The sequence below is a fragment of the Grammomys surdaster genome, unplaced genomic scaffold (assembly GCF_004785775.1).
Source record: "Grammomys surdaster isolate TR1022 unplaced genomic scaffold, NIH_TR_1.0 931, whole genome shotgun sequence".
NCBI lineage: Eukaryota > Metazoa > Chordata > Mammalia > Rodentia > Muridae > Grammomys > Grammomys surdaster.
In genome coordinates, this window is record NW_021605350.1 from 487571 (window position 1) to 501094 (window position 13524).

The 13524-nt window shown below is 41.0% G+C and overlaps 1 gene segment (V, D, J or C); it reads right to left on the reverse strand.

The window, feature by feature from the left end:
- Positions 1-1271: 1271 nt before the first annotated feature.
- Positions 1272-1921, reverse strand: LOC114634286. The segment is given in 2 exon segments: positions 1272-1600; positions 1843-1921. Coding segments are annotated over 2 exon segments (378 nt in total).
- Positions 1922-13524: the final 11603 nt, after the last annotated feature.

Below are 13524 nucleotides of genomic sequence, written 5' to 3' on the forward strand. Positions count from 1 at the left end.
AGGGAGAAAGGAAGGAAGCAAGAAGAAAAGGTCAGGAAGATGTTGAACACAAATATAGAAGCTGATAAAATAAAGAATATTGGATCAAGACAAAAGGAAACTCAATAAATCGAATACTAAAACTTAATTTGGGGATGGAGACAGAGATAGAGACATTGGAACCAAAGCAGCAAAATAACTGTAGCACAGACTATGTTTCTAAGTATCTATAGCAGGCCAGCAAATAAAACCAATTGGAGAATAGATGAGAATGTAAACCTGAATCTGAAAGATTAACTGACAAATTTAGCTACTCAAAGAACTATTTAACTTAGATGATGGACAACTATGCTCCCATCAAGTCTTCCACTGTTCTAGGGAAGAGGGGTTACTAAATCTAAAGGAGTACCTTAATTAATGGTAGATCAGAGGTGAATAAGTAAGTTAGCATTTCAGAGCTCTTCTTAATCTTGCAGAGCACCCCAGTTTGGTTTCCAGCACCCACATCAACTAGCTTGAAATCTCTATCTTCAGTTCCCTTGGGTCTACTGCCATCTTCTGACTGCTATGACCACTCACACTTGTACCCTTCCCCCCAGGTACACAACTTAAAATGAAAATAAATGACTCAAGGGTAAGAAATAGTATCCCAGGTTGGCATAGTTGCCTACTCTCTTCCAGGAAGCATGCTCACAGAAAATTAGTGACCTCAATTTGAATCCCAACCTGAGCGTGGTGGAAAGAAAGAACTAACTTCTGCAGGTTGTCCTTTGACACTCACATACACACAGACATTATACAGACACAGACACAGACACACACACACACACACCACACACACACACACATACACACACACCAATAAATTTCTTTGGTTTACACTATTTTTCAGTGACATAATTTGTACTTATTATCCTTTCTATTTTCAGAATCAAAAATGAGAGACAATAAATCCTCAGTGACTGGAAAGTTAAAGGAAGATGCTGCAGGTGAGGGAATAGACAGAATGTGGTCAGGGAGTTAAGGGAGAAGGGAAAGTCATCCAAAGATAAATATGTGTTAATAAAAATTTAGATGATAAATAATAATTAAAACAATTATATACTTTGTTGGGAAATAAGTTACAAAGCATGAAGGATGATGGGACACACATACATATCTGTTTAAAGAATTTGTTTCACTATTTGAGATATTTTACCAAACATGCCTAGAGCTCTGTGTTGAGATGTCAGAGAGTAAGAGACAACTGAGAGACTGAGCCTCAGTGAGCTGCAACCCCAGAAGGTTATTGTTCAGCCCTGGAGCACTGTGGGAGAAAGCTTCTTACTTTGCTGACAGTAATAGTCTGCATCATCATCAGCCTCCACAGGATGAATGGCAAGGGTGAAGTCTGTTCCAGATCCACTGCCACTGAACCTGGCAGGGACCCCAGATGCTAGGTTGGATGCACCATAGATGAGGAGTTTGGGTGGCTGTCCTGGTTTCTGTTGGTACCAGTGCATATAATTATAGCTAGATATACTGACACTTTCGCTGGCCCTGCAGGAGATAGTGGCACTCTGCCCTAGAGACACAGCCAAAGATGCTGGAGACTGGGTCAGCACAATGTCACCAGTGGAGCCTGGAATGATAAACACACAAATTATTGTTATATATGTATAAAAACCTTTCCAGCAGAGAACATTTTCATTTAAAAATTTCAAGAATACTATGAACATCACTGTGAGAAATCAGGAAATCAAGGGAATGGGGAAACTTAAAACCACTTACAAATGCCCTAATTATAATGATCAAGAGAGCCCAGAGGCATGGAAAGTCATGATGGACAAAGAGGTTGCTCCCAACAATTCTCTGCATCCTCACCTGGAACCCAGAGCAGCAGCACCCATAGGAACAATGAGCTGGTCTCCATCTCTGAGAGCTTGAAGAGAGGGTGCTTCTTAGGCTCCTGACAGCTGACCTTAAAGGAGCCTGGGCTGTTATATAATGATTCAATATGCAAATCTGGTCAGGATAGTGTGTCCTGCTGCTCCAAGGGCACCTGCTCCTGTTTCACCCACAGTGAGCTGGTGCCAGCAGAAAATTTACTAGAGCAACACATGTGTCTTAAAGGACGCTTCAAAATACATGTTTTTTGGAGTCATGATTTCTCTATTTTTGATTGTCCTGAAGCTCATTCTGTAGACCAGATCCTCCTCTATCTGCCTTCCAAGTGCTAGGATTAAAAGTTCTCAACACCACCACCCTGCTTTTCCTTGCACTGTATTCTATTAAATATTTACCCTCTAGTCTTTTTGAGTTGTGAGTTGGGGGAGTGCATTGTGGATGCACTATTTAAAGAATGTAAGTTATTTCAAGAACAACTTGATCCCTCAAAATTGTACACACCCAATGAAAGCATTATCTGAGAGGGAATAGAGAAAAATGATTCAATGAAGAAAAGTAACTTAATTCTTGGCATACTACATTAGTTTTTTAGATCCATGTATTAGATGTGTGTGTGTGTGATGTGTCATTGTATGTTTGTATATTTGTTCATGTTCATGTTTGAAGGCAACCTCTCTTGCCATGGTATGTGGGTAGAGATCAGCAGACAAGTTTGAGTGTAGATCTGAGACAAGATCTGTTGTTCTTCACCAATACTCATGAAATGCTTCCTGGGCCAGGATCTCGTGGGGATTCTCTTGTTTCCATCCATCTCTCATCTTACCATAGCATCACTCCAAATACAGCCTATGTTGCTGCTATGTCTAGCTTTATATGGCTACCTGGGAGTGAGCCAGGTCCTCACATCTATGTGACAAACACTTTGCCCACAGAGCCACCCTGTCAGCTCATTGCCTTTAAGTAAAGCCAGTGAGGGAAAGTTTTCTTTTTATTTAACAGAAATAATTTTGCAGAGTGTCCATGAGTTCCAAAACGAAGAAAAAAAGCATGTAATGGAGATGTGCACAGATACATCTTTTGTGTAGTTATTCAATGCATCCAAGATTATTAAAAGACAAATATCTTGTATTTTGTCATGGTGTTAAAAAGCTAATTAACAAAGCTGCAGATTCTTCCCCAGAGAAATTGTAAGATAGACAGATAGATGAATAGTTAGACATGTATGCAAATATAGACAGAGAAGTATTTTTTCATTTTCTAAGACTGCTGCCCCCTTTCTAGGTTTAACTAGGCAGAAGGTTGAATTTCCTAGCTATATTTTAAGATGGGAAGTGACATAGTAGTATTTTAATTAAATAAGAAAGTAAAAATTATAATAAGCCTTAAAAAAAGAAGGGACAGTAAGAACAACTGAAATGGGGAGAGTAGGATGAAATGAGGGAGAGGGAAGGAGGAAGGAAGAAGAGAAAGAGAAAATCAGAAAGGTAGGAAAGCAGAAAAAATGAGAAAGAAAGAAGCAAGGAAAGAGTGAGGACAAAGGAAAAATGGACATTTTCCTCCTCCTCAGCTTAGACTCACTCTTTCTGTTTCCAGGTCTCTGCCATGTAGAGATGGATCCTTTTGTTTTATTGTACACATTCACAATACTGAACCAGTTACAGTTCAAAGACAAGATAAACAGGGCAAACCAAATATATATCACATGAAATTTGCAAGTTATCCCTCACATTTTACTTTCCTTTTTGAGGTATGTTCATTTTTTTGTTGATTTTGTATTCAAAAATTAGAACAATGACCTGTTATAATGTGGAATGTTATGTGATATTTCTCATTTATGCCCAGAATAAAAAATATTTCTATATTATGTAATGTATACTATTCATGCCAAGGGCCATACATTTTTGAATATTCCTAAATCTCGAAGTTATTACTTTAAGGCTGGTTACTGTTGGTGGGAGGCAAATATTTTTGATATTATTTTACTGCTTCCATGAGCTTCTCTTATTGCTCTTGGTGCTCTTGACTTGCCTTGTGTGTAGCATCAAGAACTTCACTTCTGCCAGGCATGATGATGTATTCTAGTAATCCAAACATGTACAAAGCTGAGGTGGGAGGATCTTGCGTTTGCAGCCCTTTAGGACCCATAGCTTGGGTTACCCAGATGACCAAATCTTCTACCTCACTCCAAGCCCCACATCTCATCTATTTTTGCATATAGTCCTGTTAATATATATTTTTATTTATACCTACTTTGTCCTCTTTTTTATTGAATTACAACTTAACTTTCTATTCATTAACATTGGCACTTTTGCTTCAGTGCAGCAGAATGACCCCCTCATCATGAGTGGAGACTCAGTACCCTCTGACAGAAAGATGGATAATGTGATAGAACAGAAGATTTATGGGACAGGGATGTTCCTGTGTGGAATGCAACACAAATGTGCAAACAAGGTTGACCATTGCAATGTAGGTACCTGATCCCAGCCCTGAGACAAGAAATTTGGCCATAAACAGATCAGAGAGGAGCTCATTGAAGTGTACAGAAGTCCAGAAGTGCACAGAATATGGGGAAAGGATGGGCTGGGCTTTACAAAGGAGGACAAAGGAATTGAGTGTAGAAGCAGACATGGGCTTGAAGCTAACATGCTGGAAATTGACCAAGAAGAAAAAGTTTATGCATAGTGTGAATAGTGTCTATATGGCAGAGGTCACAAAGAGTTCATGTATTTCAGTGAATATTATTTAATGAATGTTGTGCTTGACACACAACAAAGAAAATCATGAGAAGGCTGTTGTCATTTCTCAGATGAAATGTTAAATCTTTCATTTTGTCATTTTCTGAATTTACAAAATGATATTAAGAATTGTACCTTCTGAACAATACTCAGTTCCACATGCCCAACTTAGGCTGAGTGGGGATTTAGTAAATTATAATTCTATGTAATGCTACTACATAGAAAATTTGCTGGCCTAGTAAATGCGGACCCTAGCATCAAATACACATTTCTCCCTGGTTTCAAAATATAGTCATTCAGTTCCCCTTGTCAAAAAATTTTGCAGCTGTGGTAACAGAGATTTATCTGTCCCCCTGCTCTCTAGTCCTGTACTCTATACCCACCCTCTATGATTCTATGGATTATGTTCAGGCCTGTTCCTTTTAACATAACTATAGCCATTTTGTATTCAGTCTCTGCTTTGCTCATAAGGTGGAATAAAGTCAATGTTCTCAGCCTCCACTTTCCAGAAGTAATTATCAACAGCTGCCACTGAAGAATGTTATTGATAAGCCAAAGAGTTATGGTTGAATCAATAATGCTCTGTTGTCTTCGTGCTCTGAAATTCCTCTGTTCACCACTTATCCAATCTCCCTTTCTTACTGAGAACCAATCAGCTTAAAGGTTACCCTATAACACTTTGTGTAGTAAGGCAAAATGTAATATTGTTCTTCTTCTTGCCTTTTAGACTTTTGAACATGTTTTTTTTTTTTTTTCTATAGAAAGTCTGCCCTGATAACTGTTCGATTTCATTGATTCAGACTCGGTTCTGAACTATGTCCCTGGTCTGACCACTATTAAGGTCATTAAATTCTATAAACAATTCTCTCTCTCTCTCTCTCTCTCTCTCTCTCTCTCTCTCTCTCTCTCTCTCTCTCTCTCTTGGTTTTTCGAGACAGGGTTTCTCTGTGTAGCCCTGGCTGTCAAGGAACTCACTCTGTAGATCAGATTGGCCTCTAGCTCAGAAATCTGCCTGCCTCTGCCTCCAAAGTGCTGAGATTAAAGGTGTGCACCACCACTGCCTTGGCTGTTTTTTTTTTAAGATTTATTTGTTTGTTTGTTTGTTTGTTTTATGTATATGAGTACACTGTCACTCTCTTAGACATGCTGAAAGAGGGCATTGGATCCCATGCCAGATGGTTGTGAGCTGCCATGTGGTTGCTGGGAACTGAACTCAGGACCACTGGAAAAGCAGTCAGGGCTCTTAACCACTGAGCCATCTCTCCAGCAGCCTAAACTATTCTTACTTAACTGAGATCAGTGTCTGTGTGGTTGGTGTGGAGAGTCCTGAACCCCAAAGGATTGTAGTTTGCTTATCATTGACTTTACAGCTAATATCTACACATAAAAGAATATATTCCATATTCATATTTCTGAGTCCAGGATTCCTCACTTGAGAGTATTTATTCTACTGTTTGCTTATAAATTTCATGTTGTTATTTGTGTGTGTGTGTGTGTGTGTGTGTGTGTGTGCATTCTTTATCCATTTTTCTGTTGAGGGACATTGTAGGACCCTGAAGGGCTCCTATGCCCTGGCTGAGCCTTTCCGTATGCTACTGTCTACTAAGTAATATTCTGTGGTTCCTCTAGGATCAAAACATCCTGACTAAGGCATGGTGCCCCAGGAGGGGAATTTATACTTGACATCCTATTGGCCCCCCAGTTGAGTTCCTGTTTTTTCCTGAGTTTGTATTTTTCCTTCCCTGGCTTGGTGTGTATATATTGAACCGGCTCAATAAAGGCCTTGGCATTCTCTCACAACGGGTGACCCTAGTCTGAGTATTCCTTTAATCCCCCAGGCCTATGCCTGAGCTCGGTACCGCGGGCAGCACCGGCGCTGTCAAGTGGAGGTCCCACTGAGATCTGGAAAGAGAGGAGAACCTGATGGGACGTTCCTGGAAGGAGCTGGCTAGACTGGTTCAGAGAGTGGAACGTATTGGAGAAGCGGCACAGGATCAAACTGAAAGCAGCGCTAGAGAGTGTGACCTTTGATCGCGCCATGGGAATTGTGAGTTCCTTTCTAGGATGATGCAGGTAAGGAATCCTTGTATGAGGTGGAGAATAGTTACAGCTCTGAGGATGAGGAAGAAATTTTAGAAAAGGAAAAATTGAAGAAATGCAACATCAAAAAATGGGAATGGGAGCCTGGAAAAGGGGAAGCGAGAGCAGACGAGCTACTCAGTTCCCCGGTGGCAGCGGTGGCAGCCCGGATGGCACAATGGCCAGGCCCGGGGCATTTCTGCTGCTGCAGCAGCAGTGGTAGTGGGCGGCTGCAGGAGCTGCAGAGGCCGCAATCCGCACCAGCCATACCGAATAAAACCAAGAAAGAGAAAGAACCACCAAAACTAGTGAAAAGTGGAAAAGGTTCAAAAGAAGGAGAAGGACAAGATACAGCAGAAGTAGAGATAGCCAGCGGGAAAAACACCCTTGGAGCTGTCCAGTCTTTGATACCTACTAAAATAAAAGTACCAATCCCTGAGCAAATCATAGTCCCTTTGAAGAAAGGCAAATGGCAGAACTCTTCACAGGTTAATGCCAGCAATAATAGAGAACTGCAAAAATTCCCATCTTTGCAAGATGATCCTCCTGTGGGTCAAGAGAAGCTTTTTATCCAGAAGCTAAGTCAGTGTTGTATCCTCTTTGACTTTGCTTCTGACCCACTGAGTGACTTAAAATGGAAAGAAGTAAAGCGAGCTGTGCTAAGCGAAATGGTAGAACATATCACCCACAACCAGAACGCGATCACAGAGCCCATTTACCCCAAAGCCGTCCACACATTTGCAGTTAATATGTTTTGAACCTTACTACCCTCCTCCAAATCTACGGGAGCAGAATTTGACCCAGGAGGAGATGAACCGATGTTAGAAGCAGCTTGGCCTCATCCGCAGCTTGTTTATGCATTTTCCTTAAGATTTTTAGAGTCTCCATATTTCCAGCCCAATATAGCAAAGAAATATATTGATCAGAAGTTTCTATTGCAGCTTCTAGAACTCTTTAATAGTGAAGAACCTTGGGAGAGAGATTTTCTAAAAACGACCCAGCGCAGAATCTATGTGCAGTTCTTAGGCCTGCTCGCTTACATCAGGAAACAGATCAGTAATATATCTTACAGGTTTATCTATGAGACAGAGCACCACAATGGCATAGCAGAGTTACTGGAGATCCTGGGGAGTATAATTAATGGATTTCCCTTACCATTAAAGGAAGAGCACAAGATTTTCCTGTTGAAGGTGTTGCTGCCCTTATACAAAGTGAGGTCCTTGAGTGTCTACCATCCCAAGCTGGCATACTGTGTCATGCAGTTTTTAGAGAACAGCACCCTCACTGGTAATGGCACTTCTCAAATACTGGCCAAAGACTCACAGTCCAAAAGAAGTAATGTTCTTAAATGAATTAGAAGAAATTTTAGATGTAATTGAGCCATCAGAATTTGTGAAGATTATGGAGCCTCTTTTCCAACAGTCAGCCAAATGTGTTTCCAGCCCTCACTTCCAGGTGGCAGAGTGGGCACTCTATAACTGGAATAATGAGTATATCATGAGTTTAATCAGTGACAATGCAGCAAAAATGCTGCTTATCATGTTTTCATCCTTATACTGCAATTCAGAGCCCTCTTGGAATACATTCTGCTTTCTCTATGGCTCCTACTAGAGAAACCCCTAGTTCTGCTTTTCCTGTCTATTGTCTGTCTTTGGTGCGCCAATCTGTTAATTGTCTGTTTTTGTTTCATTGTTCTATGTTTAAAAAAAAGTGTTTATTGAGTATGGTTAAAAATTCAACTTTGATAATAGAAATTTGGTTTAACTAGTAACTCAGGGCTGGAGAGATGGCTAAGCCATTAAAAGCCAGGCTATAGTGGAAAGAGCACATTTAACTTTGAAAAACTATCTTAAAAAACAAAAGGGGGGGGGAGGTTACCTCATCTCATGAAAGATTATCCTTTATTTTATATATTTTAAATTTTTTATTAGTGGTTAACGATGCATTGTCTGCAGGAGACAGACATTGGAAACGAGCCCAGAAGGCACTGGGCTTAGAGAAATGGAAAGACCCTGACCCTGTATAAGGGTGAGAGGTTCTGTTTGTGTTTTTTTCCTGAAGATGCTGAAACTCCTGTTTAGATTCCTGAGTGTTGTGTGCACCCTGTTACTACGCAGAGTGCCCAAGTAGAGATCTGGAGCCTCGTGAAGAAACCCCCAGTTCTGATGTCAATGGGGATAAGCAGTGCAACCTGGCCAGTTATAGTCCCACCAACAAGACTCCTGGAAAAGCTACTGCTAATTCTAAGAAACCAACAAATTTTTTATGTTAATTTTTATGTTATTTGTGTGCAGCCTCTCTATGGAGAGAAGTTTCTAGCATGACTCAAACTGGCCAGAAGGCTCCTTAAAGGATGGGTTAGAGGTCCTTGTCTTTCGGAGTCTAGCCTTTGGGGCAGCCACAGCAGGATTGATATTTCTTTGCCACCTTCACAGACAGCAGATCTAGTCCCAGGCAGTTACTAAGCAGGTGCTTGTGTTGCTGGCATGAGAGAACCCTTCTGCCCAGGTTTGGCTCAGCCTTTACCGAGAATAGTTAGTCAATGATGGGCAACTGCTTTGCAGTCCTTACATACCTAAGACAGGGGCCCTGAGGCTGCCAGGGATTCCCAATGACGGGTAATTGGTATTGACGGAAGGTGACCGAAGACAGATGCAATTCACCTATAAAATAAAAACGGGGGACTTGTAGGACCCTGAAGGGCTGCTATGCCCTGGCTGAGCCTTTCCATATGCTGCTGTCTACTAAGTAACATTCTGAAGTTCCTCTAGGATCAAAACATCCTGACTAAGGCATGGTGCCCCAGGAAGGGAATTTACTCTTGACATCCTATTGCCCCCCCAGTTGAGTTCCTGCTTTTTCACATCATGACTAATACATGGTGCCCCAGAAGGGGAATTTATACTTGACATCCTATTAACCTCCAGTTGAGTTCCTGTTTTTTTCCTGAGTTTGTATTTTTCCTTCCCTGGCTTGGTGTGTATGTATTGAACCTGCTCAATAAAGGCCTTGGCATTCTCTCACAACGGATGACCCTAGTCTGAGTATTTCTGTAATCCCCCAGGCCTACGCCCAAGGTTGGTACCGCGGGCAGTGCCGGTGCTGTCAGGACATCTAAGTCATTTCCAATTTCTGGCTATTATAAACAGAGAAGCAGTAAACATGACTGAACAAGGGTTTCTGTGGTAGTATGAAGTATCCTTCGAGTATATGCCCAAGAGTGGTATAGCTAGATATTGATGTAGATTTCTTTCTGAGGATCCACCACACTCTTATCCATAGTGGCTGGATGAATTTTCATTTCCACTAGGAACATATTGAATGTTCCTTTTACTCCACGTTCTTTTAAGATTGAGCTGTCACCTGTTTTATTGATCTTTGCTATCAGATCCTGTTAGAGGTTTTTTGAACCTGTTTCTAGTTAGGGTGTGGCTCAGCCCTTAGTACACACGTTTACTCCCTCTGTCTGGAATACAGACACACTATTTGTATGTACCTTTATTCCCACACAAGGAAGGTAACTTAGTTTATAGAGGGAAGCACTCATGTTTGAAAGTGATGTCTAATTGAGTGGCAAAAAAGTGATGAATCAGAGAAAGATTTGACAGAATCGGATATGCCCAACTCTCATAAGAAGAGAGAGGAAAGAGAAGTTACTTAAAAGACAGATAGGGCGGTGGTGGCGCACGCCTTTAATCCCAGCACTTGGGAGGCAGAGGCAGGCAGATTTCTCAGTTCGAGGCCAGCCTGGTCTACAGAGTGAGTTCCAGGACAGCCAGGGCTACACAGAGAAACCCTGTCTCGAAAAACCAAAAAAAAAAAAAAAAAAAAAAAATTGCAAAAGACAGATAGTACAGGAAGAGGAGAGTACAGTACAGGAATACAGTAGAGTTCGTGGAGAACAGTTGAGTAGAACTTAGAGGGAGAGCAGCACAGAGAAGCAGGCAGTTTTACTGAGATAGTTTTATGAAGAGAACAACCTAGACACAGGTAAAGACAGAATAAGCAAGAGATTAAGAAGGAGTCACAAGAAAGATTGCTAGAGTTAGTTTGAAGTCAATCAGAGCAATTCAGAGACTGAGAGAAAAGCCAGATTGAATCAGTCATCTGGAAGAGATTTATCCTAAACAGCTGAGCTGAAACAGTGACCTGGAATTCAGAAAGAACTAGAAAATGTGAACTTACTCAGCAGCAATTCTCAGAGCCTGAAAATATTCTAGGCCTACATTACATTGATACAGAGGCTAGAACCTTCCAGGACTAGACCTAGGTTAGCCAAAGAAGGCAGTAAGCTTCCCAGACAGTAATTACAACAGGAGAATAGGTTACATTTACATTGATGTTATTTAGTTTACACATACCACTACAAGAACTTGTTAAGTTCTAGTAAAAATATTAAGGCCTAGGTAAAATGTTAAGGCCTGGGTAACTGTTACCTGGCTAGCCTGCCATTTTGTTCTGTTACTAATACAAGAAAACTTTCTCACAGGTTGTATCTCCTGCTACTAGGAAACTTTCTCATGCCCAAGTGTAACGACCCATTCTGCCCCACGTTTGGGAGTCACTATGGCCTGGCCCAAGCTGCTGCTCTGGTCTGCAGGTCAGGGTCTAGCAAGAGAGAGGGTGGGGATGGAAGGGCAAGAGACACCATGAAGAATGGAGACAAGACAGGGTGTATGATCAAGTCCCGTTTATTGAAAGAAAATCTTGAGTATATGTAACACACGCAGGGGAATGTAGCTGGAGACACTTTACCAGGTGTGCCTTGCAGCTGGGGGCATTAAACAACAAAACAAGATATGGGAGAAAAGCAAGATGTTTATCAGAGTGTGCTCAGCTGAGTTGTTGAAAACAAGTCTCTTGTCAGGGTATATGGCCTGAGATGACTGCAAAGATGATAGCCACTTTCTGCTAGGAGTCAGTTCTAAACACTAAACTTGGTTACATATTCTGCTATGTTCTGTGCTCTTCAAAATTAATCACGATAGAGTCAATAGAATTGCTTTGTGTAGCTACTCACAATGAGTTTGGATCTGACCCAACCACCTAGCAGCACTTCCTGCACCTGTATATAATAAGCTTCTATGGTATTTGCCTTTAAAAGCTGCCTCCCATCTATTTAAAATAAGACTTTCATTTTGAGTAGGGATCAAATAGTTTAAGTTCCCAAGACTTCCCTAGGAACTGACATTGTACTTGGCAGAAGAGAAACATGTATATGGGTAACTGACATCCTGATTAGCAGGTTAAGACATGGATGTTAGATAAGGCAAATCCCCTGTCACAGTTGAATACTCCACCCAATGGGAGCAGGGTAACTGTGAAACAGAGACATGTTCCTAAAGAAATATTCTATCCTTAAATCCCGATGGTGGAATAACAATTGGTTCAGATGTTTGTAGATCTGAGCCTTAAAAAGCTCTATAGGACCCTAACCCAGAGTCATTGTTCAGTTCTTTGTTTTCTTTTTTTATTGAATATTTTACTTATTTACAATTCAGATGTTATCCACTTTCAACAAGAACCTCCCCATAAAGCCCCTATTCCATCCCTCCTCCTCCTTTTTGCTTTTATAATATTTTAACTTTCATGCAGGTATTGATGTCAGATCTAGGTTGAGGAACTAGGAATAAAGTAGATGCAATAGTAAAGGAACAAGCAAGAAAATAAACAGGGTTAGTCAAAGAACAAGCAAGGCAGTAAAGAGAGTCCAGAGATAACCATTTCTAAGGGGTTCTCAGGATGACCAAAATATCTTAGTCTACTTCCCTGTCCTAGCCCAAAGTCATTTTCATACCTGAAGTCTACTTCTTTGTTTGAGCCTAAGATTTATATTCCTGCCTGTAATTACTTCTTTGTTCTACCCTAATATTTTAGATGCCTGACTTTTTTTAAATAACATTGTTTATTGGATATCTTATGTACATTTCAGATGTTAACCCCTTTCTCCATTCCCCCCATACCCAGGAACCCCCAATCATATCCCCTTTCTCCTGCTTTCACAAGGCTGTGCCCCCACCCACCCACCCACTCCCACCTCCTTATCCTCGAATTCCCCCACACTGGGGCATCCAGCCTTCACCAGACCAAGGACCTACTCTACCATCTACACCCTACAAGGCCATCTTCTTCCACATATACAGCTGGAGCCATGGGTCTTTCCCTATGTGCCCCAGACTGGTGGTTTAGACCCTGGGAGCTCTGATTGGTTGGTATTGTTGCTCTCCCCATGGGGCCGCAAACCCTTTCACCTCCTTCAGTCTTCTCTCTACCTCCTGCATTGGGAACCCTTTTGTTACTCCGTCTAAGAAGGATCAAAGCACCCACACTTTGGTCTTCCTTCTTTATGAGACTAATGTGGTCTGTGAGTTGTATCTTGAGTGTTGCAAGCTTTTGGGCTAATATCCAATTATCAGTGAGTGCATACCATGTATGTACTTTTGTTATTAAGTTACCTCACTCAGGATGATATTTTATAGTTCCATCCATTTGCTTATGAATTTCATGAGTCATTGTTTTTAATAGCAAATTGTTGTTTCTAACTCTATGAAGAATTGAGTTGGAATTTTCATGGTGATTGCATTGAATCTGTAGATTGCTTTCAGCAAGATGGCCATTATTACTATATTAATCCTGCCAATCCATGAGCCTGGGAGATCTTTCCATCTTCTGAGATCTTCTTTGATTTCCTCAGAGACTTGAAGTTCTTGTCATACAGATCTTTCACTTGCTTGGTTAGATTTACACCAAGGTATTTTATATTATTTGTGACTATTGTGAAGGATGTAATTTCCCTAATTTCTTTCTCAGCCTGTTTATCCTTGGAGTAGAGGAAGTCTACTCA